At 40.8% G+C, this 27936-nt stretch overlaps 3 protein-coding genes and 1 long non-coding RNA gene across 10 annotated transcripts in view; 3 read left to right on the top strand and 1 right to left on the bottom strand.

Annotated features, from left to right (window-relative positions):
* Positions 1-27936, bottom strand: part of LOC110048014 (uncharacterized) — a 32619-nt gene that overhangs the window by 3127 nt on the left and 1556 nt on the right. The window contains exons 3-12 of one of the 2 annotated variants that reach the window (XM_089296491.1): positions 24431-24542; positions 20390-23249; positions 19654-19895; positions 18581-18766; positions 6867-6941; positions 5196-5273; positions 4142-4225; positions 3574-3639; positions 3401-3480; positions 111-225 (exon numbers count right to left, since the gene is read on the bottom strand). In XM_089296491.1, the coding sequence (XP_089152617.1) occupies positions 111-225; positions 3401-3480; positions 3574-3639; positions 4142-4225; positions 5196-5273; positions 6867-6941; positions 18581-18766; positions 19654-19895; positions 20390-23249; positions 24431-24542 (3898 nt within the window). Of the gene's footprint in view, positions 1-110; positions 226-3400; positions 3481-3573; positions 3640-4141; positions 4226-5195; positions 5274-6866; positions 6942-18580; positions 18767-19653; positions 19896-20389; positions 23250-23634; positions 23843-24430; positions 24543-27936 lie in introns of those variants that run through there. The other variant, XM_089296492.1, reaches the window with a different exon arrangement.
* On the top strand, positions 655-2834 carry LOC149107239 (uncharacterized). 6 transcript variants are annotated; one of them, XR_016209305.1, is made up of 5 exons: positions 655-905; positions 1260-1306; positions 1453-1735; positions 2134-2273; positions 2532-2834. It is a non-coding gene; the product is annotated as an uncharacterized LOC149107239 (long non-coding RNA). The 6 variants fall into 6 exon arrangements; XR_016209306.1 differs by lacking the exon at positions 1260-1306 and having other exon boundaries at positions 659-905; XR_016209304.1 differs by lacking the exon at positions 655-905 and having other exon boundaries at positions 1007-1306.
* On the top strand, positions 8540-12244 carry LOC110048026 (uncharacterized). The gene is made up of 2 exons (XM_089296501.1): positions 8540-9278; positions 10961-12244. Exons 1-2 carry the CDS (start codon positions 8625-8627, stop codon positions 11747-11749), a joined length of 1443 nt encoding a protein of 480 aa, XP_089152627.1. The 5' UTR covers positions 8540-8624; the 3' UTR covers positions 11750-12244.
* LOC149107238 (uncharacterized) lies at positions 14343-17998 on the top strand. The gene is made up of 2 exons (XM_089296500.1): positions 14343-15062; positions 16907-17998. Exons 1-2 carry the CDS (start codon positions 14412-14414, stop codon positions 17705-17707), a joined length of 1452 nt encoding a protein of 483 aa, XP_089152626.1. The 5' UTR covers positions 14343-14411; the 3' UTR covers positions 17708-17998.

The following is a 27936-nucleotide window of genomic DNA, read 5'->3' as shown; positions in this document are numbered from 1 at the left end:
ACTTTACTTCTCCCGGCCACAAAGTGTGAACCGCGCCTACAGATTTTTTTTTTGACAAAAATGTTGCTATGCAACCTAAGCAACCTGCACGTGATAACGTAATTACTTACAGCGTTGATCTTATTCAGCTGTTCCTCGATCCGTCTTTGAGCCATTTTGAGTTTCTCTCGATCGGGGTTTCTTCGTGGGGAGGCCTTGCAGATTCTACTAAGAAGCAGAGGATATCTGAAAGAAATAATGAAATAATGATTATGACGATTATATATGAGAGCTCTACACGAATAACCCACACAACAACGTAACTAAACAGGAACTCTTCTGGAACCCTCAGGGCAAACGAAACCGTGGTAGGTCGAAGACAATTGGTGAAGATCAGCTAACACGTGAGCAACAAAATACTGCTGTCATGGTTATGACTTGACTTAACTCGAATGCCAAACTTTCCTGACTGACTGACTGACTGACTGACTGACCGTACTGACTGACAGACTGAATGACAGACTGACTAATTGACCGACTAACTGACTGAATGGCTGATTGACTGACTGACTTACTGATTGCTTGCTCGCTTGCTTGACTGATTGATTCATTGATTGATTGATTGCTTGAGCGAGCGAGCGAGCGAGTGTGAGTGAGTGAGCAGTCCGGGATCGTTATCAGATTTGATAACCATGTGACGTCACAACATGGCGGCCATTTCAAGAACCGGGAATTTTCGTATTCACTTCGCTTTGCTCGTTATTTGTTCGATTATACTCGGGTAATTTACCCATAATTCTATTCGATAATTACCAGAAAAGAAGGAGCCTCACGTGTTTTGAAGATGGCGGTTGAAGACCAGCGTAAACGATGTAAAATGCTACTCGTAAAGTGAAACAGCGCATGCAATTTTGCATCCAAACCAGGTATGCTTTTCATTTTGTCATTAGATTTAAGTTACCTGGAGATTTTTGCGAAAATCACAAAAAATATGTCGTTAATCTTCACGCCGTATTCTTGGGATTTAACGTGTTTTCAGTGTTGTGCACGATCTGTGAAAAAAGTGCACGGGGGTATTTTGATTTGCGATGTGTTGTTCGTAACGGCGGCCATATTTACAGCTGTAATCGATATGTTCCTAGGTATTGAGATGGCGGATGCTGGTACCCATAGAATCAAAATAGCAAATTTAAGTCGATTTTGTGGATATAGCTTGGTCATTACATAGGGTAGGTTTATTGTTGTCGAGTTTTGCAGCATAAAATTTTCGTTCCTTTTAGGCCTGACAGACACGCACCATTCAAATTACTGGTGGCAAAATCAAGGGGTACGTAAAAGTAACTTACATAAATCATCTAAGCCCCTCCAGAAAAATTATAGCTCTTAGTGAGTCGCTCGATTCATGGTACGGCAGTCCAGGTGGTCGGGAAACCACTTGCGAATCTAACATTAGTTGTTTATTTTCTTTTGAAGGGTTACCATGAGGTCAAAATCAAGGGGCCAGAAGGAACTCCTTTTCATGTCCTTCCTGAAAATTGGAAACAAAGACTCGTTCGCACTTCGTTTTGTTTTGCCGGAAATTAGAGAAATACCCGAGACACTTCTAGACGTGCCACAGTCTGGTATCCAAGAGCGCTAAGAAAAATTACACTTTGAGAGAAGTTGCTGGAAGACAGATAGGCCGGGTGCAATACTTCATAAACAGGGAACTAAAACACCTTTCGGACTGCGGGAAAATCGACAATCACGTTAAAGGGTAAGTTTCCTATATTTTAGAGTCAATTTCAACAACTCGCGGTCCTGAAATATTTTCCGGAAATGCCGGCCAAACTAGGTCAGTTTTCTGGCACACCAGTCGTTATATAATGAAGCTTATTGTTGGATTTAGCGAGTGAACTATGGTACGAAAACATATTACTTGAATTATAGTTTCTTTTATATGAATCGGTCATTTAAAGCGTTTTTCCATATCACCGAATACACAACAATAGACTACTGATCTACAACTAAAACATTTTTTTCCGGAAATGCCAAGACTTTCAAGTTTACTGTCACATCTCACGACATAACGTGTTGCATGTACCCATTCCACTGAACGGAGGTGTATCACGAATTAAAGTAAATATACCTGCTATATTTTTGTTGTTGTGCCAGAACCATATCAGGCGAGCCCACAACGACAAAGAGAACTCCAGTGCATCAAAGATGGAAACGAAATGTACAATACGGCAAAGGGGATTGAATTAGCAATCGCAGAAATGGAATTAGGCGTGGGATGGGATATGGTCATCGAGGTAAGCTATTCTATCTTCAGTATATCTGGACAGAGAGTCGACAGAGGGAGGGTCGCGAACTGTTTCGATACTGTTATTTCCATTTCATAGTAATGAATCATAGTAGGAGATGTTTCGGTCGTAACCACGCTTCGCTCATGCAAATTGAACGGAATTCAGTTACAGCTCTCCGCTTGGAATATAGAAGCAACTTGTTCAGTGTCAATTTGTGAACTCAAGATGTATTTACCGTTAGTGTTTCGTTTATATTTTATACAGACTGTTGAACAGCCAGCTTCGCCAACTACCAAGAAAATGAAACCTGAGAGGAAATAGAAGCTATCATATTAGTATCAATAAACAACGCTTTTGTGAACAGAATAACTGTTGTCTACCTTCGTGTGTTTTTACTCGGAACAAATATTATACGGTGTCTATCTGAAAATGAAACTTTTCGCTGTAGCTTTTGGACAAAGACAGTTTTCTTCCATACGTCTCTGTTTCTATTCCATAATCCAGTAACCTATTGCGAAAACATACAATTACAATTAAATGAAATTGCATTGTGATGTTGTGAAAAAAGTAACTCCTTTCATCGCAGCGCCCCGTCGACCGCCATATTGAATTATACACTGTTGCTACCAAATAATGTCACGTGAACGAAAACTTGCGCAGCGATTGGTTAATGGTTTGTTTTGGTCGAGGTTATCAAATCTGATAACGATCCCGGACTGGTGAGTGAGTATAGTGTAGTATAGTATAGTATAGTATAGTATAGTATAGTATAGTATAGTATAGTATAGTATAGTATAGTATAGTATAGTATAGTATAGTATAGTATAGTATAGTATAGTATAGTATAGTATAGTATAGTATAGTATATCTTCATTGTGCCTTACTCTCCAAAGGGAGGTATTGGTCTGTTTACAATAAAGGTTTAACATTAACTAGTACAATAAGAAATAACATTCACTTGATTATTTTATAATTCAAATAAAATTAAATAAAAATTATAATGCTCATTTCGTTTGTAAGCTGAGAATCTCTTTTCTTTTTTTTAAACATTAAGTTGATATATTTACCTATTATTTTTGAGTGAGTGAGTGAGTGATAGGCTGACTGATCGACTCACTGATTCAATCACTTACTTCATAATTCGTTGTACAGGAGCGAGGATGAAAGAATTCAAGTCCATTTTCCGGCACTTAGGATTCTCCCGGCAGGTCACCTAACACAAAAAAAACTCGGCAATAAATAAATAAAACTTAAATAAAAAATAAATAAATTATTGCCCAGAAAAGACTTCTTGCATTGCACTTACGTTTAGAAAGATTCTTAGCAGTTCTGTTTTCTTCTGAAGGGATTCCAATAAGGCAGAGGCTGCAGTCTGCAAACGGAAACCAAAACTACTAATTAGTTAAGGTACACACTTTTTGTGCAGTTCATTTCATGTTACTTATTAAAAGTTCATCCTGCTCTACCAGAGAGTATCAAAACGATTTTAGTTGATTATTTATTTTTGTCTTTACAGTGGAAGTAACTTGGTAAAGTTATCACGCAGATTTTCGGTGTTACTTGATGCGGACGAGAGAATTGCAAGCACACACGACGCTAGACATATTATTTAAATACATTATAATCTAAATGAAAAGATTGAAACATGAAAGTCGACACTTTGCTGAAAAATTTGTGGCGCTTGAACGTTTCGATCAGTGAGGCTGCCTCGTGCCAAGGCGTCGTTGCGTTTCTTAGGCGAAGCCCGGAGTGCTTTATGGTTAGGTTGCGACTTTCGAGCGCGGTGGTAGACCCATAACTCCACGCGCACCGCGCTCAAACCAAGGAGGGAGGCCTGGGATAAGGCATTTAGTAAGGAGAGTTTACATTCTCACCTGTTTTGAACAGTAGATTTCGTACGCCTGGAAAAAGTCAACACTTTCAAGGAAAATGCTTCCCACATTAACGTTAGAAAACTCCTAGAAATAAAATGCGAAGGATTAATCTTTTAATTTAACCTAGCTCTGAAACCTTAAAAATGCTAGCTTGAGAACATGAGCTGAATTTACCACACTTTCTCAGCTATTTATTTGATTCGGTGTTCTTTGGTTTTCCAAAAAAAGTGGGAAATTCAATTTCTTTTCAACTTGAGGTGGAAATTCAATACACAATTCAAAAAAATAGCAACATTTTATATGTACGACCTTTTCCAACTAATAATTATGAAGATCGATGTTGACTTTCAGCCGATCATGTACAAAAGCCAACATCAAGTGTGATTTGTCCTAAAGCAATACACCAATTTCAATATATTAAAATTCAGCCTAACACAATAGACCTCAGCACGAGGCTCTGGGGAATAAACCCCACAAACTCTGTAGTTATTCCCCAGAGCCTCGTACTGAAGTCTACTGTTTTAGCCTGAAGTTTAATATATCGAAATTGGTCTATTTTTCCTGCCGTTGACACTGGTTACACGTTTTTCCGCGCTTGCCATGCAGCCGAGGTCATTCTAAGCCACCTCCACACTAATGCGTTTTAAAAGCGACTTGTTTCCGTCGAAAACGCTTCCGGTCCACACTAAAGCTTTCGCAACGTTTTCCCCGTCTGCACTAAATAAAAGGTTTGAAAATGCTGCTATGCCATAAATAAACGCCATAACTGTTATATGCATATGTGCACAAGATGCTGTGAATGATGTCAGCTTTTCGAAAGCCTCCATCAGTTTACGTTGCTCACAGTAATACGATAGAGCTCTCTTTTCAAATGTCTCTACATACGACGCGAAAACGCATCAAAAAGTACGCGTTTTCAAACGAAAACGCATTAATGTGGAAAGGGCCTAAATAGTATAGAATTTTACTACAATACCTCAGGCTGTTATAATGGCTTGAATAATTAATTTCATTTCAACCTTAGGACAGTTATTATAAACTGAGCAAATTATACCTCATCACCGTTTGCCACCGATTCCTCCAGACTTTTCTGCAGTTTAGCACAAAACTTTGAATTCACTTCCAGCAATTCCTACGAAAAAAAACACTATTTCATAAAAATGGCTTCTGCTCGAGAAAAGCAGGGACGGTTAACTTGCTCTCAAGCTATGTGTAATAGACAAGAAACTATATGGCATTAATTAAAAGTTCTCTTAACTGTTCTTTCCATTGCATAATTCCCAGGGTATCAATTACCGATGCAAAGTGAGTTTGCAGAGCGTAATGTGGGTACGGTCGAAGCCCGTTATTTCGAACCGAAAAATAGTTCGAAATAATGGGAGTTCAAAATAGCCGATGACTAAAGAGTACAACCAAGAGAAATGGTTTGGAGTTCGAAATAACGGGGAATTCTAAAAAACCGAGTTCGAATTACTGAGGTCCGACTCTTTGTGGAAAGGATACCATTTTTTATGGAAGGTACATGAAAGGGTTGCCTTTTCGGTCAACAATGGTATATAAAAGGGTAAGGGTGGGACCTCAGGGTAGAACCTCCCCCTATAAAACTTTGCTGAATACACGCTGGGTGTTTAAATTAACCTAAGTAAGCATAAGTTACATTTCTTGATTTTATATTCAGAAAAGAATGAAAAGCACCTTTAAAGTTTACATAATCTGTTGCAAACACTTGAGTGAATCTGGATCAACTCGAGTGTTCTTGAATTCATCGCGTGTGGGACAATTCGTCAAAACAATGGGCTTATGTATAAACTACAAACAATTCTCAAGGGTGAAAAATAGCTTTTGGTAAGCTTTTTCTTGCATATGATTTTTCTTTTTGGCTTCTAGCTCGACTATAGAATGAAGTTGGGCATAATTGCTTTAAGCTTCTATTACAAAAACAGACATGACTTAATGTTAAAACAGAGGTTTCAAACAAAACTAGTTCTTAAAAGAAAGGGATATCGAAAAATTTAACCCTAATTATCACAGCACAGGTTGCTTTTAAACGCTAAACGGTTGGATTTCAAGCGCGAAAAAAAAAAAAGAGCGGGCTTTTACAAAATGTAATTACATTTAAATTCTTGAACAAATTACATTTGAATTCTGTTCCGACTGACCAGAACAAAACTGACCTCTGCTCTAGTACTCTCGGGTATTTATTATCCGTAAAAAAAAAAAACAAACAAATGTTATCTTTATTATAATTATTTTGTTAATGAATTTCTACAGCCGCCTACGCTGACATTCTTCTGCGTGACGAGCTTGAAGGCGACTCAGTCACGGTATTCTAGCTATGTACAAAATTACCTTTAAACTGAATAACTAATAGTTTACTAAGGTTAAGACAAAAAAAAAAAAAAAAAAAAAAAAAAAACACCAATGAGATAATAAGAAACCATAAAGGAACAAGGATGGTCAAGGATTGAGAAGATTAACACGGATTACAAACAACGAACTTGAAAAATTTAGGCTAAATTTTTCAAGATGCGCAAACCTACAAACTAACGAGAATGCAGGGGTTTTTTTTTTTAAATAAACCAAAGCTAGTCGCGAATGATAACGTGTCGAAACGTGGCTCAATATTGACCCCATACGTGATCCTAAATATCTATAAGCTCAAAGACCTCACGTAATATTTATTAATATTTATCTAACGTCGGTCTCTGTCACGTTCAGTATCTACCTGCAGGTTGAGGAAGATTGCAGCTAGGTGCTCGGGACTTAAAATTCCTCCGGACTGCATTGGCAAGTAGAATTCCTGCAAGACAATGACAAATACGAGTTAATACGGACCATTTCACTTTGATATCAAATGTTACAGTCGTGGGTATTCTTACATTTTGCGTAAAAATAGTGTCAAAAAATATCCGTTGCCGATCTTGACACCAACACTAGTTTCCGCAGCATAAAGGAACTAGAGCTGTAAACTAATATAGCTAACAAGCCACAATGTAAGACACAAACAAGTCTTGACAAGAGATTTTGAGACTTTCACTTTAGGGGATTACAATTTTTTTACAATTAATATTTTTGCATTTTTGGCCCGTTTAGTTTACGGCTAACGGTTAACCCCATTGAGACGTGCTGATGCAACCGCATTTCAGAGGCCATTTTGAATACAGGTTTTTATGTTTCCAGTGCTCCCCGCAAGCTTACTGTCAAAAATAGCATCGCCTGATTCTCCACCCCATAGAGTTGCCGCCCATCCTAGACAATTCATAAAACCCGAAAGCAGTAAACAACAGTGGGAGTGGGTCCTTGAACTATGCCTCTATGAATTATGACACTGTTTATAACCGCAAAGGAAAGATGATCCAGGGAGAAAGGAAATCCTGAGATTATTGTTGAACTCTGCAGAAACCTTCCGGTTGCATACTGGCATAACGATCGCGACAGCTAGCCTGTCTGAAGTATGACAGGCAAAATAGGACACTGTTCAGTTATTTCCCATAAGAAAAAACACCTTGGTGTCCGTAAAAATTCTGAAAACGGCTTGAAGTCTGGAAAAAGTATAAAGTACAGCTGGAGTTAGCCTGCGAGAGCATAAGATTTTTTTGGACAAGAGCCGAATAAACCGTATGCCGCTGGAGATTAACAAACAATCTGTGGAACCACCGATCCGGAAATCGTCGAATTTGGAATTGTGGCGTGGTGGAACTCTAGAACTCTGGAACTGTATAGAAATGAGAACTGACAACCTGCAGCCGCAGAGCTGTGACTAGACTATGAAACAAAGCCGATGTAAAACTCACTAAATTTGGTGGGTTTTTTGTACAATCAATTTCGGCGAAATAAATTATACAATTTCGTGACATTCACAAGAACTAATTGAATTTAAATGTACAGCCTAATGAAACACTAAGCCACTGAAGTTCCTTGGTCCCGTAATTCCAGTGATTAGTCACAGTAAGGCTTAACTCGCGAATTTCGAATAAATTATAGAACTTTAAAAGCCATATAAACACGCCTTTGGTTTACTGAAGGTCATGTGGAGTATCGCTTGTTTACTTTCTTAATGTACATGTAACCAGAATTCTGCAAAAAGAATCGTTCAAAAAAATGGCACATAGCTGCACATTGGGAAAAATCATTTTGTTGAATGTCTAGCTTTTCTATAGTCCTGGTAAAGGTGTATATTTTACGCTACTTTTAAACGCGTTACGTGCTGGAGCAGCACGTACGATGTCAGAATTAATCAGTTTTTCTTTTTTTAGCACGATTTTGACCTTACGGTCGCTGTTGACCATTTGCGGGAGTAAAAACTGTTATTGGGTTTCGATACTATTGGTTTCTCGGACAAAGAACTTTTTAAAAGTTAGGACAGCTGTCAGCATGAGACATTGATAGAAAAAAAGGTGATCACGTACGAGCATCGCAGTCTCGCTGCAGAACGTTTGAAGGGAGCTTCTAATCTGTGATTCCTTAAGTCACCTGCAGAACCATGGAACCACTCAATCCAAAGGCGCCCGAAAATCGCCCCACGTTCCAGGTTGCTCGCTTGTATCGAGCTCACGGACTCATAAGCCGTGAGACGTTTCTGAGTTTCGAGAAAACGTTCGTGGAGATCGTGACCACCATAAACAGTTTGTCGAACGAAGATGAGAAGCTCTGGGAATACGTCCGCACCCTGTTCGCGTTCGACGACTACGCTGACTGCGTCCCAATCAACGCCGCCAACTTGTCCGTCACCATCGACGCGGTGCAGCACTGCATGAACGCCATGGCTCTAGATTGGAACCGAGACATCTCCATCCAGAAGCGAATCAAGCCTTTTGTGTTCACCATCCAGGCAGCGAGGATCCTCATCGCCTCCCAGCTGAACGTGGAACCAGACCTGCTTGCTCTCTGTAGGAATGGCTCGGACCCCAACGCCGTCATCAACAACGGTATGGATTTCAACCCTGGTGATGAGGTGGTGGTGTGGAGCGAGAATCACCCAACTGATGGAGAAGTAGGTTGGAAGATCAGGCAGAACCGCTTTCCTAATTTGAAACTCGTTGTGTGCGACTTGGAAGGAGAAAAAGACGATGTCAAGATAGTAGAAAAGTTCTTATCGTATGTCAATGACAAAACCCGACTTGTTACATTCAGTGAGGTAGGTTCAAATGTTTTTCTCTGTTTTTTTCCTTTATTTTTTAATTTTTTTTTACAGGCGACACATTAAGACCGTGCCTAAGAAATTAAGTCAGGCCAATTCGATGTTGAAAAAGTATATATACATATTTAACGGATTGGATTCAATTTTATGCATGTCTTAAGCCCTCTTATTACTGTTTTTTCCTACCATTAAAATGTTATTTTCGGGTCACACAGCCTGTTTAATTAATCTTTTTACAGACCGACCGTCGACTTAAGTCGCACCCAAAATACATTATGCATATAAATTGGTTCAAACGCTTAGAACTGTCGAGAAGACTCTAACAACTGACAACTCACATGAAAGTTAAAACGAGCAGTGACAACTTATATGACAACTCATATGAAAGCTGAAATGATAAAAAAAAATGAGCAGTTTTTTGCGTGTTGCTCTGTTTGGTTTTTGATGTTTACAAATCGAAATTATGGGTTTCCTTGCAACCTTTAAACTTTGGCCAATCCTGGGATTGACAGGGCCAGCAGGGGAAAATGGACAAGTTGATAGGCATTATTATTAGTTGTATAATGAATCCGCTCTGTTAAGGATGGTGAAAGCTAGCAAAAGAACGTATGAAAAATTTGACAATTATCTTCACCAGTTTCTTACAAGTTCAGTAGAGTGGTGACCTCGCTGACACGATCTTCTAATAAGATCTAAGTTTCATTCTGCTTTTTTTCTCCCTTATTTTCTCTACTTAAGATTTGTGTCTTTTGGGGCGTTTTTCGTAAGCACTGAGGCTTTAAAGCGATAATTGTTTTTATCTGCTCGCCCCTTAATTATGCAATGGTGCGAATAAACCAATGAGCGCGTAAGACAACTGATAGACATTGTAATATTCCAGACTGATACTTGTCAGTAAACACATCAAAAGCCGTTTTTCACGGTTAGCGTTTCTCATTTGCATTACAATGTAATCCAACGTTGGATGTGGGGCAGTAGCCCATTCGACGATGTTGCCCGGGCGATAGAATTCATTTATCGTTATTATTAAAATTTTAAAACCAAACTGGGTTTTAGATAGCAATTGTCCTTATAAGCATGAGTAAAGAGGAAAAATTACATAAAATTACAATATTTAGAGAGGTAGACACATCAGCCTTAGCTGATTTTCATGCACGTCCTCTATTCTGGTCGAATTGGAATTTAGAGATGTTGGTTTTTGTGGAGGGAAGAAAACCGGAGAACCCAGAGAAAAATCCTCGGAGCAAGGCGAAAACCAAGAACAAACTCAACCCACATATGACACCGGGCCGGACTCGAACCCAGGCCACATTGGTAGGAGCCGAGCGCTCTCACCACTGCGCCATCCCTGCTCCCTGGGTATATTGTAATGCAAACGAGAAACGTTAACCTTGTAAAGGGCTATTGTGCCTTATGTCATAGACCTCCTAGCACTACATGCTGTTACTATCTCTGTCACTTAAAAGTTTTGGAAAATGAAATAGTTTTCTCACTTTTGACAAATAAAAGTTAGGAAAATAAATTATCTTCAGCCTAATTTGTTCTCCGACGCAAGTTGTTTTAGCTCGCTTCTGCTTATAATCGATTTAACTCAATTAAACGGTAGCTTATGTCCAACTCCCAGCTATTGTACAATCTCTAATCCAGTAACTCAACTTGTTTATTATTCTTTACGTTAGGTTTCTCATTTAAGTGGCACGCGCCTGCCCACTAAAGTTCTGGTGGATCAAATCCACAAGAAGAACCCCAATGTTCATGTACATGTGGATGGCGCGCAGACCTGGGGCGCTTTCAACCATGACCTTAAAGCCATGGACTGTGACAGCTACAGCGGAGGCAGCCACAAGTGGTTCTTGGGACCCAAGGAAACCGGCATGCTGTACATGAAGAGAGAGCGTATTCCAAACTTCGCGCCCAAAGACATCGGGTATAACGGAGAGATGCAGCCCCCGCCCACCCTCCCAGATGACCCCTACGGCAAGCCATTCCCAATTACGGATGCGTCCAAGTTTGAGATGGTTGGTCAGCGTAATGACACCAACCTCATTGGCTTGCTGTACACTGCAGATCTGCTGGGGCTTATCGGTTTCCAGAAGATTGAAGACAGGATCAAGGCACTCTCCTTACGGTTGCGAACAGGTTTAGACATCGTGCTCCAAAATCTCCCGCAGCCCGTGTTCGAGATCGAGACCCCGCCGGAGGATCACCAGTATCATGGAATTATAGTCCTCAAGTTTACGGAGCCCGAAAAAGGCCGTCGCAGACGAAGACGTAAGGACAAAGAAGAAGAGAGTGACAAGTTACTGAGCGAGCTGCTCTATGACACGCTGTACGAAGACTACAAGATTGGAGTGTCCACCAAGAAGGGCAACAGAATGCGCCTCTCACCTCACATCTACAATACTGAGAAGCACATCGACAGGGTTGTTCGTGCTATCGAGACCGTGCTGACTGAAGTTCTGAAGTAAAGGATCAAGAGGATTGTCTTCACCAGCTATGACTTCAGTCTTTTATTTCTTGGTAGATAAGGAGAGACAAAGTTTAAGAACTGTAGCTTGATGATCATGTGTGATTTAACCGGGCTTTTTGACTTCACAATTAGCTGTAGAGCGATTTCAAGATCTGTGAAAGTTTTACACCTTGAAGTAAGAACTATAGCTCAATGATGGTATTTGATTAAAACGGACTTGACTTTGTAATTAGCTGTAGAGCGATTTTAAGACCTGTAAAAGTTTTACTCCCTGCACAGATAGTGACGGTTTCCAGGCTTTTAATCAATGGCTCTTAGGAAAGCTCACATTGACTAGACTTTTTCCTGTTTTTAAACGCGTACTGGTATTTCAGTTTTACTGGCTCTGATATGATGATCATAGTTCAAATTTACCTGTATCGTTTAAACTTTTTGTCTTGTTTACCTGGGGGTTAATAAACGTGGTTGTATCGCACAGACAACCCTGAGTGGACTTATCGTGTCATTACTAGCTGCAGTTAGCTTGTCCTTTCAGTGTTTGCCCATACTAAAACATCTGGCACATCACCCACATCACCCACATCATCCAGCCGGATGTCCAACTGTTTATGTCTTCAAAAGAATCAGAAAAATTCAGTGTGGCACTAAATGTTTCTGTGAGTTTAACTCTATTCAGACGAGAGGGGGAATTGAAGGGGGCCCAGGGGAGGACTGAGCGGGGGGTGGGGGGACACTCACCAAGCTGAACGATGTTGACGTTAAAAGAATTAAATCAGTGAACTCAAAATATGGCTGCTGGTCCTTAAATCATCAAATCCTTAAATCTGGAAACAATTTTGTGTGAAAAGTCATTTGTCAAGCTTCTTGCTGTTTCAAGGCAATCATACTTTTGGATTTTCTGGCCGTAACCATTATTTTTTAAAATATTTACCTTTTTATCATTTTTGATTATTTAAGAGTCAGTTTTGGTGATTTTGTAACATTTAGCAAAAACCATGCAATTCAAGATGTCGGATCTAAGAAGGTGACCATGACGTCATAATAGGCCACGTTCGATATTCTAACATGGCTCCGGGGACAAACTTCTATCTTTGGTGCTGTTTTCTTTGTACTCAAGTCTCTTGGAAATTTTGAGACAAAAGAAACTTAACAAAATTACAATTTTGACCCGAAAGCTTCGGATCCATGTTAGAATACTGATAAATCGAATGTGGCCAATTCCCTGTTACGGACTACCAACGTGCTATAAAGGTCTATAAATTCTTCAGGTTTCATTTTCATACTCTTAGGGTTACAGGGTGAACACTTCAAACCCCCTTTCCCGTCCCCTCCCCCCGGTGCCAGAAGACCAATAGAAGCCTGGTCTGAATAGAGTTGATTTCAGAGTTTGGCTTTTTTGTATTTGTGGGACCTATTAAAATATTTTTTCTCGACTTGTAGAGAGGTTTTATCTCTGCGATTTTCTACAAGTCGCCCAAGGTTGAAATTACAACTGCTTATTGTTGTCGAGACATTGTTGTTGATGCATCTAAATGCGCAGGTAGGTAAAATCAGCGTAATGTAACCACTGCAGTTAAAAAACAAGATTTTGCATGAACTCTTTATTTGCAGGCCGCCTAAAAATCTGCAAAATCCCAAGAATTGAAACTCGCAAAAAATGTTTGCCCCGCTGCTTTGCTATGCATGTTTGCTTGATATCGAACCTTTGGTACTCAGGAAATTAGTTTTAATAACCTTTCTTCGCTGCACTTTTGCATTCAGCCAAGACGAGCAAAGGGTAGTGGAGTCCAAGTCTTTTTCGGAAATGTAACGTCAGAATGTATTGCCCACCGTTCCGTCTACAATCCTGGTCAGAATAAATTGAACCACCTCTCCCTCCCTCCGACATTAATTTGCGTTCAAACAAAAGCATCTTTTTCCATCATTAAAATGGGGGGGGGGGGGGGGTAGGGGGATAGGGGGATTCTCTCTTCCGCAGAGGCCTCCCTCGTGCAGCCTTAACCGTGTAGGTTGGTAGTTTGAAGACTGGGGAGAGGGAATAATAGAAGTACGCGAGGAAAGCTCTGTGGAGGAGAGAGGGAAGGGGCGGTCTTAATTTCTTTTTATATTTAATTTGAAATTGGTCTGTCTGTGTGTATTTAGACGGGTACAAGATTAATAATTTTCAAGAGGAACAATGTTTGCGATATTTCTTCCATATGTTTGTTTGCGTGGTAGCAGCCGTGGTAGCCTTGTATAGCCATGTAACGAAAAATTGACATAAGGTGGAATGAATTATAAGGCGAGACTAAAACCAGGTTTACATAGGCTCGCTTTCAGTTCTGGCAAACTATACACTTTCCACTAATTTTAAACAAGGGGGTAAGGGAGGCCGGGTAGCGTGCCTGAGCGGCGTTTAACAGCTTTCACTTCCATTTTTTCCAGACACTTACGATCGGGGGACTACTATTGCCCAATGTTTCAGTAACAATTGTTGACATTGTTTGTTGATGCTGTTAATTCCTCGAACAAAGGCATTGTTCAAAAGCCAAACAACCTGTCAGTTGAAGACGCTGCTATATAGATTACTGTGACCACTCCAGGACCATCGCAGTCTCGCTGCAGCACGTTTGAGGAGAGCTTTGACCCCGTCGCCTAAGCACAAGACACTTCCACCAGCTATGAACAAGATCACCCCCCAAGAGCGTCCCACCTTCAAGGTCGCACACTCGTACCGCTCTCACGGACTCATCAGCCGTGAGACGTTTTTTAGCTTCCAGAAGACGTTTGAGGAGATCGTGACCACCATAGTGAACATCAAAGTCTGCAAAGATGAAGACGACCTCTGGAAGTACGTCCGAAGCCTGTTTGCATTCGACGATTACGCCGACTGCGTCCCAATCAACGCCGCTAACTTGTCCGTCATCTTCAATGCTGTCCAGGTCTCCATGAACGCCATGGCTCTAGACTGGAACCGTGACATTTCCATCCAGAAGCGAATCAAGCCTTTCGTGTTCACCATCCAGGCGGCACGGACCCTCATCGCCTCTCAGCTGAACGTGGAACCAGACCTGATTGCCTTCTGTAGGAATGGCTCGGACACAAACGCTGTCATCAACAATGGACTGGATTTCAACCCGGGTGATGAGGTGGTTGTGTGGAACGAGAATCATCCCACTGACGGCGAAGTAGGTTGGAAGATTCGCCAGAACCGCTTTCCTAATTTGAAACTCCATGTGCTCAACTTGGAAGGCGAACAAGACGAGGACAAGATAGTTCACAAGTTCTTGTCAAAGGTCAACAAACACACTCGGCTTGTTACCTTCAGTGAGGTAGGTGCAGTTTAAATCATGTAGTCCTATTCCAATTTCTCTTAGTTGAAAGTAAATTAACAAATCGAAGAGGCCTGTTTTAGTCGTTTGATTCGTTGATTAAAAGACACACCCCGAGCATATTTGCATGTAAATTAGTTCAAACGTTTGAGTCCGTGGAAGAAACCTTCAAATGAAAGCTATAGTCCTCAGCAGAACGTCCATCCAGATATGCTGTACAAGGTGGTTCTAACTCGTAATTCTGTGGATAAAACCCTAGTGTGTGACCATTCAAATAAAAGTTATTTAAAATTTCTTTCGTGAGGCTCTGTTTGTTTTTTGATGTTTACAAAGCAAAACAAGCGCTCCTGCTAAATTAAACTTTGCACTTGAACAGCGCTGGGGGTGAGGGGTTCAATGTCATACAGACGAACAGTTGACGCAACTGCTCCGTTTTGGATGATAAATGCCAGCCAGAGGACCATGCTGCCAAAAGACGCGATAGAAATGCGAAAATTTGGATAGCGCTCCTTTGCGGTATTAAAAGTAAATTCAATGGTTTTTTCACGGGGGTTAGTTTTTGTAATTTGCATTATAATAAAATTCAACGTGGATGCGAGGCAATTTAATTCGGGGCAAAAACAACAATTTTGTGCTGAATTGTCCTACAGTCACGTTGACAGTTATATCATGATAGACGTAAGAGAGAAATAACCGTGAAAAGGACTATTGCGCCACACATAATCACAGGACTTTTTGCAGATTAGCAATTACAATGAAAGGACTTACTTTAACTATTACTTTAACATTTTAATCATCGCACGTTCCGATTTTAATTATAATCGACCTTCCATCACTCGCTGCAGCATTTTCAAATAATATCGAGAGTTCATTCTGCTTTTATACATCTCCTTAACTTTACAGTGAGAGAATATTTACAACCGACTCGTTCACTCAATTCGAATTTGTCATTCTTCTCTGGAAAAGCGTGTCATGTTTTAGCCTGTTTGGGCATTAAACGTTAAAAGGTTATCAATTTTCGATTTTCTAACTGAACTTTAAACTGCAGGGTCAGGGTTTAAGAACCTTTGCCCCCAACAAGTCGATCGTGTTTTAATTTTGAAATCGGAGCGGGCAGAACTGTTTATCCGTATGTATTTTTGATGGAATCATCGTTCTCTTAAGCATTAACAAAATCTATCTTAATCTCATAATCTGAATTCATAATAAGGTAGCGCTTTAAGACTTTTTTTTTCCCGAAACAGGTCAGTTTTCTACATATTTTAGAATTCATTTAAAAACGTTTTCAGCCTAAGACCTTGACCAAGCGAACCAACAAATTTTTTTTTTGGTCTTTGTCCGTCCACTATTGCTGGCAAGGGGATCAAACAATAGAATACAGAATTGAGAGTTGGCTTCTCAGTGCCAAAGAAAAAATTAAGCTTATTCTTACATTCCTATAGAAAAAGATAAGATAAGATGTTCTTTTTCTTCTCTTCGTTATGATCAAATCTCAATTTCGTCTTACTTCAATTTGCTACTTTTGTGCGGTGCTGAAAACCGTGGTTGTTTGCCATTACACGAAGAATTCCGCAAATTTCAGTCAGATCTTATATTTCCAACCGAAATGTTGGAATGCAAATGCATATGTGCAATTCTTCACCGCCATCTTGGACTGATTATCTGGTCGAACTCGTCCTAGGCTCTCTCGTTAAACTGGCTTTTGTTTCAGTAAATGATAAATGGCCACTCACCATCAAGGATATTTGCTTACCGTTTGCACAAACCTTTGACGAACCGGTTTCTCCGTGTAAATTGTAAACAACCCGTATCGACTCATCTTGTTCTGTTGTCTTTACGCTCAGGTGTCCCATTTAAGTGGCACGCGGCTGCCCGCCAAACGTCTGGTGGAGCAGATCCACAAGCGAAACAGGAATGTCCATGTGCATGTGGATGGCGCGCAGACCTGGGGCGCTTTTAACCATGACCTTAAAGCCATGGACTGTGACAGCTACAGCGGAGGCAGCCACAAGTGGTTCTTGGGGCCCAAAGAGACTGGTATCCTGTACATGAAGAGAGAGTGTATTCCAAACTTCGCGCCCAAAGACATCGGGTACAACGGAGAGATGCAGCCCCCGCCCACCCTCCCAGATGACCCCTACGGCAAGCCATTTCCCGTTAAGGATGCGTCCAAGTTTGAGATGGTTGGCCAGCGTAACGACACCAACCTCATCGGGATGCTGTACACTGCAGATCTGATGGAGCTCATCGGCTTTGACATTATCGAGAAGAGGATCAAGGCACTAGCCACCCGGCTGAGGGACGGCTTAGACAAAGTCCTCAGGCAGCTCGGCCAGACCGTTTTCAAGATTGAGACGCCACCAAGATTGAGCCAGTACCACGGCATCATAGTTATCAAGTTCCAGGACGAGGTGGACACCGCCGGAGACGGTCGCAAACGCAAACGTTTGCGCAAGGCGGGAGAGAGCGACACTGAGCTGAGCGTGCTGCTCTACGACATATTGTACGAAGACTACAACATTGGGGTATCCACAAAGAAAGGCAACAGAATGAGATTCTCGCCTCACATCTACAACACTGAAGAACACATCGACAGGGTTGTGGATGCGATCAGAATCGAGTTGACTCGAATCCTGAAGGCTTAAATGTCCAAACCACAGCAATTCATCAGCTACGTTCCGATGTCTCAATCTCATAGTAGAAAGCCGAATGAAATGTAGCTTAATGATCAGGTTTGATTTAACCGGACTCGAGCTCTTAATTAGTTTGAATGCGATTTCAAGGCCTGTAAGTTTTAGTTCGCTCGTAATCCATGACGCAGCTTCTCTTGAAGCAAAATCTTTCTGAAACTCAAACTTACCTGTATCGTTCCAATTTAAAATTCTTGACTTGTAACACTGAAGTTAATAAATCATGTGGTTGAAGCGTCCACAAAAGCTGGAGTGGCAGAGTTATCTCATGAAGCCGTTAAAATGCCTTTCGGACATGCCCATATACAAATTAAAATTTTCAATATCGTCGGGCCGGATCAACCCCTAGTTTATGACGCTCCTTGATTATTTTTTTACATGACTGTACTATTTTCATCCAATCAAAACCAACAACATAACCGGGAAACAGGAGAAATTAGGAAAATGGCAATCATATAAAACAGTCTGCATTCGTGTGCAATGGTCTGCGACAACTCGAGAGGCTCCTAGATTTTTGTGCGCGTTTGGCGTTCTCTTTAAATCTGCATTTTACACTTTTTGATAGTTTTTGGTGACAAAGTTAAATGAGAGAATTCAAAAGTGTGGAATTAGAACTGATCAGAGTCCCAAGAGGAGTCCCTGGAGCCCGAACGTTTTGGCTGTGGAGGCCGCAGCCCCCTTCATTTCACGGTCTGGGCACTGATCTTTTTTAGGGAGGTGCCATGGAGCCCCGGAGCTCCGCTGCTCTAGGCCCGGAGCAATAGAACCCTAAACCCCTTTGAGACCCTGACTGATGTAAAGTGGGTTATACACTATCTGACATCTAACCTCTTTCAATATCTGCAAATCATTGCCATAGTTGATTTCAGTCTGGACCAGCTCGATAATGGCTTCCTTCCTCTCCACTTTTCTGTCCTTGCATTTTCCGCAAATCTCCGGCTCATTGGCGTCGACTTCCCCTTTGTCTTCTTCTTTCGGCGGAACATAGTATTTCAAACAGCCCGGACATTCAACCTGCAGACAGCAACAAGCAAGAAACCACCCTTTTTAAACGGAACTTTTCATGGCAAAAAATACGGAAACAAGTGCACTTATGCGAACTCAAATTAGGCACATCCTGAGAAGAGGTGACCAGCTAGCAGAAGAAGGCATAAATGCGCTGTAACAAAGGCAATATATTTTTTGCAAGTTGCACAATTTTGTCGAGTCAAATGCCATGTAAAATACGCCCTGAAATAAATTGTGTTTCGCAATCTTTTTTGTTACAGCAATGGTTTGACGTAAATTCTTGCGATTGTTCAACGAAACTACAAAGTCGTATCTTCACCAGAGCGTTTTTCTTCGAAACGTTTTGGCCTGCCGTCTACAATCATACAATCCAAATCGCTCAACGTTTTCGTCGAAATCACATACATTTGAAAACGCTGTCCACTTTGGAAGCATTTGAGAACGGAGCCCTATAATTGCATCAGTGTCCTGAGACGATGAGCGAATTCTGGGCGAAGATGTGTCGACGAAAACGCGCTAGCGAAACGTACGGCTGTGTCACTGCCGCTCTCCCCGAAAGAAAAAATCGGAGAGCCGATTTTTCTCCAATGTTTTCTCTCTGAGAGTGTGGCTGTGACACAGGCTACGATACGTATTAGTTTGGACCGTGCTTTATACAAAACATTGCGTAGCGCAAAAGCTATAGCTAAGTAAGTAAAATAAAAAAAGGAGAGAGAGATTTAAAAACCAATGGCCCAGCATGTGTATTAAATATTTTGATACATTTCCACTTCGTCCTTTGCAAGCTTTTCTGTAACAGGAGGTAATTATTGGGAGGGAAATTAGCAAGATTAGAAATAATTGGGAGGTAATTAACGGGAGACAATCATTGGTTTTAATTGCTTGAAACTTACCATATCTTCTGTAATAGAATGCACTGAGCTTCTTTTCTTCACTGTAGTCGCCTCGCCCTCGTTACCTTTCTTTCTGCGGGCCAGTTCTTGCCAGTGCCGGGCGGAGGCAGCTACAACGGACCAGTGTTCTGAGCTCTTCATGACAATCTCCTCCCACGAGCGCCTCAAGGGACTCTGGCCCATATCACCTCCGACACCACTGTCAGTGCGTTCCACTTCTGCTTCACTTTTGGGATGCTCATCTGAATAGAATTAGAAGGGTTCGAAAGTTAGTGAACCTAAGTTTCCCAAGACTTTAAGTTTTCGAACCCTATGTGAACTCGGGAAAGTAGAGTCGAATACACTCTTTTTTCTGCAAGAATATATTTTATAAGAATATCGAAGCTGAAATTTGTGAAATTTGAAGAATGTTTTAAGAACAAACTCGAGGCTGAGATTTTAAAAAGAATATAATTTTGTGTGTTGAGATTATTTAAATGCAATACTATGATATGTTTTTAACTAATTATAAAACGCATAAAATTCTTCCTTTCTCTAAACGGGAAAACCAGCCAAAAAATCAACAAAAACAGCACTAGTCGTATGACTTGTATGATTTCTACAGTCACCAAGTTTCGTCTTTAACGTCTTGCGATTCATCCCTGTTATAAGCTAAGTTTGTGAAGAGGAACAAAGTTAAAAGCAACCGTGACGAACAGTCAACCTAACAATCCATGATGCTTACACAACGTCTTACCTTCAGATTCCTGGTCATCGAACATTTCATCAAACTCAGTTGCATTGGAATCCGTTTCGAATTCAAACAGATGGGCGGAGCCACTGTCAGCACTGATGTTGCTATAGAAACTTTCCCATCGCCTTCCTCGTGTTCCTCTTTCATCGTCGAGCGAGTCCACTTCACTGTAAATGCTGACCGTGTCTTCCATTTCCGAGTCTGTCATACATGCGTTGCTAGCCACACTGAGCATGCTCGTGTGAATCCCACCCTTCCGAAGTCTTCCGTCCGTTCGGAATCGTCGTCGTCGGGTGTTTGGAGATCGTTTCTCGACCGACTCGTTCCGTGTAATTCCGATGGTATCTTTATGTCTTTCGCTCTGTTGATCTCGACTCTCAACCTTTGCAGTTGTATCACCTTTCGCAATAATATCCTCGATCTGCCTTTTATCTGGCAATGGTGAACCGTTCGGTGTCTTTGAGTCCCTGTTTGTGGCTCTTTTGAACTTTGTTGCGCATAAGATCGCTCTGGAAGTTCCACGAAGACTAACTGAGCTCTTCTTTTTTCGTGGTGACACTGGACTAGGGTTCAAATCGGCAGCGACCTTTTGACTCTCGGAGAATCCATTTGTTGTTGTTATCCTGTTTTCTAAAGCACTCGATCTCGTTCTGACAATATCTGCAGCAGTTGAATCCATATCATTTCGTCGAAATTCACCAGAACTATGCTTGTCAAAAAATCCAGTGTCACTGTCTTCTCGCTTCAAACTTTCTTTGGTTAGCGCCGGCGCATCTTTTATTGATACATTTTCCGTTGCATTAAGCTCCGCGGTTTTCTCTTTGTCTCTAGTGTTTACTGCTTCTAAATTTCGGTTACGAGGTCCACCTTGCCTTCGCAATTCTCTAAAACGTTCAGCCGCAGATTTTTTCGGTTCAGATGGTATACCCTGGATAGCGGATGGAAGCGGGCTGGTCCTTGGAGCAGTTCTGTTCGACTCTGTTGCATTTCGCAGGTTGTTTTCAACTTCCTGTGTAGAACGTTCTTTATCAGTTGCAGAAACACCTCTTTTACTTGACAAAGAACTGTTTTCAGATTTTGGATCTGCTTCGTTTTTATTGTTTCTTTCGAGTGTATTTGCATGTGAACTGTCCTTCCGTAACACAGTTTCCTTTCTTTCACCATTCGGACTTTTTGCTTTCTTTTGCCCGCCTTTCTCGTACAAACCATATTTCAGCATTAAGTTATGAATCACCTCGTTCTTAGAAAAAGGGCTTTCAAGTCTGCTCTTGGAGAGTTTTCGTGAACTCTCCGATTTCTTTGCGTCTCCCGAATTATTTGGCTTTGCCTCTGTCAACTCCGTTGACTTTGCAACAAACGATTTTCCAATAGTTCCTTTCTCAATTTTTCCCGCTGAATCTTTTCCTGACGTATTCAACGTGTAAGAGTCAACTAATCTTTTTGTCGCGCTTTGAGCTGATATGTCTTTGGCGCTCTCATACAAAGAAGATAACCTTTCTTTCAAACCAGCTCTCAATTCTGCCTTCCTTGTAGATTCTTGCTTAGCATCTGCCCTAGGAGATTTCTCTGATAGTTTTTCCTGCACTCTATCCTTTCCAATTAAAGTTTTATTTTTCGAATTTTCCTCCAAATTCTTCTGCTTGAATTCACGAAAAGACGGTATTGGAACTCGCGCCAAAGGGTATTTCTCTCTGGCGCCACCTACAGCCAGTGGTAAACTGTCCCTCCTCTTATCCGAAGCTCCCTTCGGAATAGTTCGTTCCTGTTCGTCGCTTAAATTCGATAACGAACGAGTGCGACTAAGCGTTGGCGATCGCTCACGACCCACGCCGTAAGACGTTCGGTTAGTGTCGTGCCCCGTCGTAAAATCGGAGCCTTGAAATGACCGCTGTTGAGTAGATGATTTGTGGATGGGAATGTTACTCGGGGACGATAAATTATCGACTGCACGCGACTCACTGTAGGGCAGTGGAGATTGTCCCCTTCGGAAGACATTCGGAGATTCCGAACCTCCACGATGATTTTCCGATTCTCTTGGCGAGCTACGCTCCCATCTTGGTAACTCGAGCGCGCTGCCATTTTCGTTTGGTAACAAACGACCGTCACTGTACCGCGAACGCGGGGTTTGATAGGGGGATGTGTTTCCACTACGGGGGGAGGGCTCAGTACTATACGAAGAGTATGAACTGTAGTCACTATACTGAGAAGGGGTTGGTGAGGATCTTGGCGAGAACACAGGAGGACCATAACTGCTTGTTAAATCAGGAGAACTTCCTGAAGATCGAAGAGGATATTCTCCTTTGTACGCTTCTTGAGGGTTGTCAGAAGGCAGTTGAAATGGTTTCGTGAAATTTGGAGCTCTTTCATAATTTGGATAAACGAAGGTTCTTTGAAGAGACGTGGGAGAATGTGAGAAAAATGCACCATCGTTACCATCAAAAGAAGTTAAGTCGCTCATTGAACGCGATGATAAAATCCTCCTCCTTTCCACTCCCCTCTCGGGTCTGGGTTGAAAGTCACGTGCTCTCGCATTGACATAATCAGGGTTTCCATAGTGATACTGCAAGTCTCTTGCCGGAAGAGACGTGTGATGATACAAGATCGGGTACTCTCGATCTAACGCGCGAAGATCAGGGGTAGAAACCGCACTGTGGAGACTGGCGCCTCGTGCCAAATAGTCAGGGGCGCTCCTAAGATATCTAGGATCTCCCGGGTCACTGTAGTGCGATAGACTATGGGGCCGATGAAACGAAGAGGGTCCATTGTTCATTTTGGTTCCCATTGATGAAAAACTAGCAGAAGAACTCGTTTGACTTGGCCCATTTTCACCATTCATGGGAGGTCGAACTTTTCTCGCTTTTATCTGCAAAATACATAAAATAAAGTTATAGAATAATATATTAAGGCTACTTACGCCTGACTTGGAAGAAAGAACAAGTGCAGCCACAGGAACCCCACTGTATTCACAGCAAGATCGCTTGGAGGCAAAACAAAGAGATTTGCATGTGTGATGTTTTATGGTTAGCTTACATAACGACAGGAAAATGGTTAAGTCTAAGTACCACATGCAAATATCATCCATTTGTCTGTCGGTGTCTAAGTGACTCTTTGCTTAAGCGAAAATATTTAAACAAGTTTTAAATCAGTCTTCTCTAGCTTAAATGAACCAAGTATGTCGTAAACTGTCTTAGTTTGGACTCGACATCCGAAATATGGCCGAATGCAAACTTCATTTGATATATACAAACCCCTAAATAATTTGCTTGTGCTTTAAACCCGGGTTTAAAGGACTTCTCTTCTTCAATTCTTTTGCCAAGTTTTCGCCGGTGTTCGATTCACGGAGACGAAGAAATACCACGAAATAATATGATTCGATGATACCAGTTCCTTTTATGACTCGTGAGATGCAGCTGGCAAAACGTTCGACTTTATTGAGCACTTTCACGAACAGCGCTGTCTTCGAATTCCAATTGGTCAATCGGGTTTCCAGAGAAATGATATTAATAAATTAACATTTCCTGCGGTGCAGACTGAAAAGTCTGTTTATTTTGATATTTGAACTCGAATGTAAACACAACGTCAATGTTGTCCATTAGTCTCACTTTGAGTTCGACGCCACCTGTTGTTGTTCATAAAAGGATTACAGCTGACCCTATTTTAGTTGTTTTGAATGCAGCCCCTATTCAACACTTTAATGAATAAAAGCACAAGGAAACATTGAATCACTGAAAGGTCATACAAATAGGACTATGAATCAAGCTAGTTAAAGGTGAAAAAACTCAAAGCAAAGTTACTTCGTACGAAGTAAATCAAGAATAGCTCTGTTTCTTCTAAAAAAGCCATCATTTTCCCGATATATTTGCATTTTAGATTTCATCAGTGAACGATTATCGTAAAAGCTGTATTATCGATATATTAAAACACCAAGACATTGAGGGACCTTATCTATTCTCAATGCATATTGAGGGAACTAATTTAGTGTGACGTAGCACCCCCACCCCCACCCCACTCCACCCGCCTCGCTTGTAGCGTGCTTTGACTTACCTCGTTCCAGTTGATGCCCTTGAAAAACGGGTGGGACTGGATCTGGTCGCATCGAGAAATGTCGCCTCGCACCAGTCTACTGATCAAATCACTGGCAGCGGACGAGAGGGAACTGTAGGAAAAAGGTTTGTAAAAATGTAACTGAAATGTTTCTTTATCGCTAGAGTAACTATTGAAAATAAAAGCCAATGGAAAGTTTTAAAAGCATATTCAGTCATGTAAAGATGTATAGATCTCTGAACAATACTCTCCCTTCCAACGTAAGATACTTGAAGGCCATTTTTTGTGAAACTTTCCACTTCAGTTGAAGCAAAAGCCGATGATTTCTCTTGGATAGTCGACTCTTGATTGAAGTAATTCGTTTTCAATGTGTGCTCTTTATCTGTAACTTTGTGCACGATGTTGTGGCACATCTATCGGTTATTTCTAGCCTGCGAACGCAGACGTATTTCTGGCTGTCGCTTGTCTCCGCCGAAATTCGGCAATATCTAACCCAAACACAACGACCTTCTCCTGTTTTCGCGTTTATGAATCTCAGAGCAAAATCACTGAATAACTTCGATTTATTCTTCTTAAGGTTAGAGATGCAAATGGAATAAATGCTAATCGTCTTTATCCATACAAAAATAAGAGCACGCAAACTTGTCATTTTCGTTCTAAGGAAAAGGTCGAGTTTCTTACCTTCCACTCTCGTCTAATTGATTTAGGAAAGAATCAACACAACGAATAATTGAAGCCATCTTTACTTCGACTGTTCCGAAATATTTCTTGCACTGAGCAGTTTAATATTGAGCGTGTGAATAATTTCCTGTTTAACCATAACCTCCTTAAATTCATCCGTTAATCAGATTCACAGTAAGTTGGAGCAAGAAACATTGTCTCTCGGGTTGGCATTTGTCTGAACTTGAAATTATTGACTTCTCAATATCTGTCTAGACGGATATGTCTTGTTCTAGCATATTTTGGTAACCCTTGTAATTTGCCAAGAATGTAGATCATCTCTGTCGTCGAAAAACAAACTTCCAGAAATAACCCCGCTCCGAAAATAAGCCCCTTAATTCTTAGACGCAAAAAGGCCCCGTCAACACTAAGCCGGAGGAATCAGTTTAAAAACGCAACAATCACCGGTCATTTTAGATTTGTCTTTTAGGCAAACTCTGTCAGGGAAATCACTTGATTTTTCTGACGCCGTCGTTTTCGAAAAGCTCCGTTTTCAAAATGTTTTTTGTCCAGACTAAAACGAAAAGCGGGCGATTTCAAAATTCCTCCGGTTTGAAGAGCGTTTTCGAAAACCTCCGTTTTCGAGACGGATCGGATTAGTGTGGACGTGACGGATTAGAGTGGACGATAGGCCAAACGTAACCGTAGAAATGAAGATGCGTTTTCAAATTTCTTCGGCGTAGTGTAGACGCTGCCTAAGCCCATAAGTTGTTTCGTCTGATTCTAAGCGTTCCTCTGATTGGTTGTTCACATTTTCGGAGACGTCTGATATCCATTTGACGGCTGATTTTGTAAGCGTGCTTTTTTCTGTTTCAACTGAGTATCGTTCCGTGTTTTGGGAAATTTTTGCGTATATGGTATAGTCTTCAGAGCACTTCAGCTTAAAATTGAATTCCTACCAGCTGATACTAAGGCAGCTATTCCTCAAAATGATCTCCCCCAGCGATAATTAAGTGGCCGATCCAAACAGCCTTACTTGTTTGTTTTTTTTTAACAAAACACATACACTGTACTTGATAGTATTCATGGAAATTTTACCATACGCTCGAGATCAGTATATCATCAAAATAAAGAAACTGAAACATGGCAACTGAGCAGGTATTTCCCTGATGTATTATTATATTCTCACAATATAGATGACAGGAAATCTATGTGAGCTAGTCAGGAGAATTTTCATTTTGAATGTAGCTGTACTGAAGAGGTTTTCCACGTCCGTAACAGTCAAAGTAAACGCAAAACCATTGTCATGATTGTGTTTCTTTTCTTTTAATGCGTTCAATGCAATGTCTTTTTAGTCTATGCTGACCACTTGAACGCTTACCGACAACACCTACGGATCTGCGTCAAATTGTACAATAAACCTGTCACACAATAAAGAAAAAGCTTTTATAGCGCATAAAGCACTTAAAAGCCTCCACTGACGACAAACGAGAGTTGATAAGTTCCACAGAATTCAGCTGTCACGTACGTAGCCGCGCCAAATTAAACAGCACTCCAGCTAATGAAAGGAAACTAACTGACAAGGAAGTTTTTCATACAGATGTTTTCCGGATTCTCGCACAGGACAGATTTGAACGTTAATTAATCGTGATTCATGGTTATTCTAGGTTTTAAACGTGTCCCATTGACAGTGTAGGCTATTGAAAAATCAAATATGACGTTAATATGTTTCTAAAAGAAAACTTGTCAATACGTAAATGAGATCGAACATTCCTTTACGAGGTAATTAAACTCACGAACACAGTTAATAAATACACGGTAGTGTGAAATTCTTCGCTTAAAATCCTGAATAAAATTTTAAGGAACGTCGCTAACTGAAAAAAAACCCACCAAACTCAGTGAGACGAAAACAGGAGTTATCTTCTTACTTAAATAAAAATTTTAATAAGATTAAAATTGATCCAGAAAATCTGATGAAACTTAACCACGATTTCGATTTAAACGGTTTTGTCTGACACGTTGACTTCACAAAGAAACTAGATTGGCCTTTTCCAATGAGTGAAGGATATAAATGTCATCTTTGCGGGAAAAAGGAATAGTGAAATAAACGCGAAGCTGATTACTTCTAAATCATTTTTGAGAAACTGGCTTGCAACTGTTTTACACCTGCAAAGCACCTTTTTCAAACTTGTTTGCAGGGGAAACATGCGCGCAGCATTTGGCTATGGTAGCGCTTTGAGAACCTTCTTAAGTTTATCGCAGGTTTCAAATATGCAGTGGAATCTGATCAGGAAAAAAAACATACCGACTCTGGAAGCCAACAAAATTTACGAGGAACGCATTTCATGTTCAAAACCCAACAAAGTGCAAGTCACGAATTCCTATAGAAGCTTTAATCAGCAAATTTGTCTCCGTTTCAGGTAGACTCTAAAACGGATTTCAAAGGGAAAAAAGAAACAAGAAAAACATCCATTCCATCTGGTTGATCCAGTACAAAGTCTCCGAAAAGGATAATATAATATTTTGGATAAACTGTAAGGAATTCAAAGCCTATATATATTAGCGCCGGAGAAATGGGAGAATTTTAACCCAAATCAACTATCGACTTGCTGGAAAATTCACTACTAGTTAAAATTTGTCGTCATGGTGGTAAAAAGACAAATACATACTTCAAAATGTTTTGAATTGTTACTCACCAATTTAAAACCAAGGTACAATATTTGATAAGATCAATGACAAAGATGTACTTAGTCGAAATTTCCGTTTAGCCAAGCATGATAATTAAAAAGCTTGCTTGTGAGAAGATTGCTATCGTAAAATATTAGCTACGAAATTGGTGCTTACGT

This window comes from Orbicella faveolata, unplaced genomic scaffold (assembly GCF_042242905.1).
Source record: "Orbicella faveolata isolate gen_17 unplaced genomic scaffold, um_ofav_v1 contig_27, whole genome shotgun sequence".
In the NCBI taxonomy this organism is placed as follows: Eukaryota; Metazoa; Cnidaria; class Anthozoa; order Scleractinia; family Merulinidae; genus Orbicella; species Orbicella faveolata.
Note: the sequence above shows the minus strand (reverse complement) of the source record. Positions and strands in the feature narration are given on the sequence as shown.